At 48.9% G+C, this 2,500-nt stretch overlaps 1 protein-coding gene across 14 annotated transcripts in view; it reads right to left on the bottom strand.

The window, feature by feature from the left end:
- Nucleotides 1–2,500, bottom strand: part of cast (calpastatin) — a 35,996-nt gene that overhangs the window by 30,479 nt on the left and 3,017 nt on the right. For 11 of the 14 annotated variants that reach the window (XM_068594010.1, XM_068594011.1, XM_068594016.1 and 8 more), the window contains exon 1: nucleotides 448–604. The exons of the other annotated variants lie outside the window; for them this stretch is intronic. In XM_068594010.1, coding sequence (XP_068450111.1) covers nucleotides 448–522 — 75 coding nt within the window. In that variant the 5' untranslated portion in view covers nucleotides 523–604. Of the gene's footprint in view, nucleotides 1–447; nucleotides 605–2,500 lie in introns of those variants that run through there. 14 annotated transcript variants of the gene reach the window in all.

Below are 2,500 nucleotides of genomic sequence, written 5' to 3'. Positions count from 1 at the left end.
AAACCCTGATGATTTAGTGAAAGAAAATGAGCAAACAACCCTCACTGAACAGGAATATATGAGTTTCCCCCTGTGGATGGGACTTGTAGCAACAGGTAAACAAGGCGAGCCTTGTCCCCGCCCGGCTTAATGTCTCACCACGGCAAAAACTCACACACTGGTTCTGAAATCGCACGAGCTGACAGAGGGAGTCACATTCCAGCAGAGCGACAGAGAGAGAGGTCTGACTTGGATTAGAGCCAAGACTTCCTCCCTGTGAGTTTCCCCTACAAGTCCTCTAAACACACACAACACAAACACACAACGAACAGAGCAACAGCTGCATACAGCTGTTTTAATACGTGTGGCTTTAGAGGCGGACGTTAACACAACAAAACACACGTGGATACATTTGGATTAGTTGCTCAGCACAAGCAGACACACACACACACACACATCTGGACACACCTGCTCCTCCACGGACACGTCCTGCAGGGCGTGGCCGTCCCGTGGGCCTCGGATCCAGGTCAGTATCTGGCCCATGTCGGCTGAAAAGTGCCTCCGAGTGTGTTTCTGTGTGTGAGTGTTTGTCTACGAGCCTCTGCCTTCACTGTCGGCTTGCAGCATGTTTCCAACTCACAGGGACGGGAACGGGAGGGAGAGAGAGAGAGAGAGGGCGGAGGGACCCGAAGGGGGCGTGGTCAGAGAGCAGAGGGGGGAGGGAGGGGGAGTCACAAGGGAGGCCGGGCTGTAACTCTCTGGGCTATAAAGGGACGCGAGCTGACCCGGGACTGACACCCACTTGATGAGGGGCCACATCTGAGCTGCTTCTCAGGGAAACAGATACTGCTTTAACACACACACACACACACACACACACACATATGCACACACGCGGGCACACAAAAATGTGCCTGGGCAGGTGTGTAAAACTATTTTCCAGCAGTGTGCTGAGAGAATATTCGAGCCACTTATTGACAAGCACACACCCAGATTTGTGCTGGCCTTGAGCACACACACACACACACGCAGATACACACACAGGTAAAGAGACACATGCACGTTGTGTACACACACTTCTTTTGAACACACAGCAATAAAAGACAGCTTGTGCAACCTCCCTCGCTGCCTAATTGCTTGTGAGAATAAAAGGGGCGGGGCCAGACTTGAGTTTTGTAATCCATCTGAGTCAACCCTCCATCAATGGAGGCCGGGCATTTAAACCTCCCCGGTGTGTGACGGCGAGTTCGCCGCCTCTGGAGGACGATAGCAGCAGGAACGACATCGATCGGTCGCCGGGTCAGAACCGCGGAGCGCCGGCCGCCGGCCGAGCCAACGAGACGCCGTTATCTCTGGCGAAAAGGACGGCGTTTCATCCTGATTGTGTGCGTCTAAACATCTGCTGCGCCAGCAGAAATAATCTTTTGGGGAAACTAGAATGTAGGGAGTGTTTCTGCAGAACTCATGACTAACACATGGACTGAAGCTTCAGGCATGAGCTCAAGGCATGGGTGTTGGCTTCCTGAACTTTTACCTCCCGTACTGAGAGAGTTGCTTGACTTTGAACTGTTTGAACAGCACAGAAGTGGACGGACAGCGTCACATTCATGACTACCTCTTATGAAAACACACACACACAAACCATGGGGGGTGGAAAAAGCTTCTTCTGGTGCATCCAAAGACGTCACTTTGCTCTGATTGTCTGCGTGTCGGGCTCAGAGGAGGCGGTGGGAGACAAAGTGCAATTCCAGTCATCGCTCAGAGGCGGAGGCGTCGCCTCACCTGTACTGTGCGGTCTGTTTTTGGGCAGTGCTTGGGTGGAGTGTGCAGACAATGAAGCCTGTGAGTGACTCACAGCCACAGCTTCAGTCTGCGCCTTTTGCTCACAAGTGTTTCAGTAGCACACCTCAGCAAAATATGGAAATAATGTATTGTACTGTAAGTGATTATAAAACTGGCCAGACATGAAACGCCTGTTTGTGCAGCATCCAGATTGAGCGGTCGCTAAAACATCCTGAACTATAAATGCCACTTAGACGGGTTTATGGATGCAAAATACAATTTATTGGCACTGCAACATGATGAATTATTGCAGGTGCAATAATATACTGGAACTGAGGCGACAGCAGCAGTGGATGTAACAGGAAGTATATAAAAAAAACATACACTTTTATTCCCTTGGGGAAATTCTTCTCTGCATATCTCAGAAGTTATAGGGAGTTCCTTATGAATCCAGAACTTGATGGAGAATCATCTCTGCTCTTTCTCTGCAGTATAATTACTCACATGGTGGTTGTCTTCACATTCACGGGTTCAATATGTACAGGAACTGTTGATTTACTTTTTATGGTGCCAATTTGACTAAAAACAAACAAACAGAAGTCGGGCTCAAGTTGTTGCTCTCTGGCATCTCTTAACTCCATGGTAACATTATGGTTCATGCTTTTTCTATCCAAACAAAATGTTGATGTAAAGTTTCTTAAATTGAGTGTTTTAACTTGTCTGGTTCGATGTTTTCTGT

The sequence above is a fragment of the Clinocottus analis genome, unplaced genomic scaffold (assembly GCF_023055335.1).
Source record: "Clinocottus analis isolate CAN_PGR_092001 unplaced genomic scaffold, fCliAna1.0.p SCAF_3, whole genome shotgun sequence".
Taxonomy (NCBI): domain Eukaryota; kingdom Metazoa; phylum Chordata; class Actinopteri; order Perciformes; family Cottidae; genus Clinocottus; species Clinocottus analis.
This window is presented reverse-complemented; position numbering and strand designations above follow the sequence as displayed.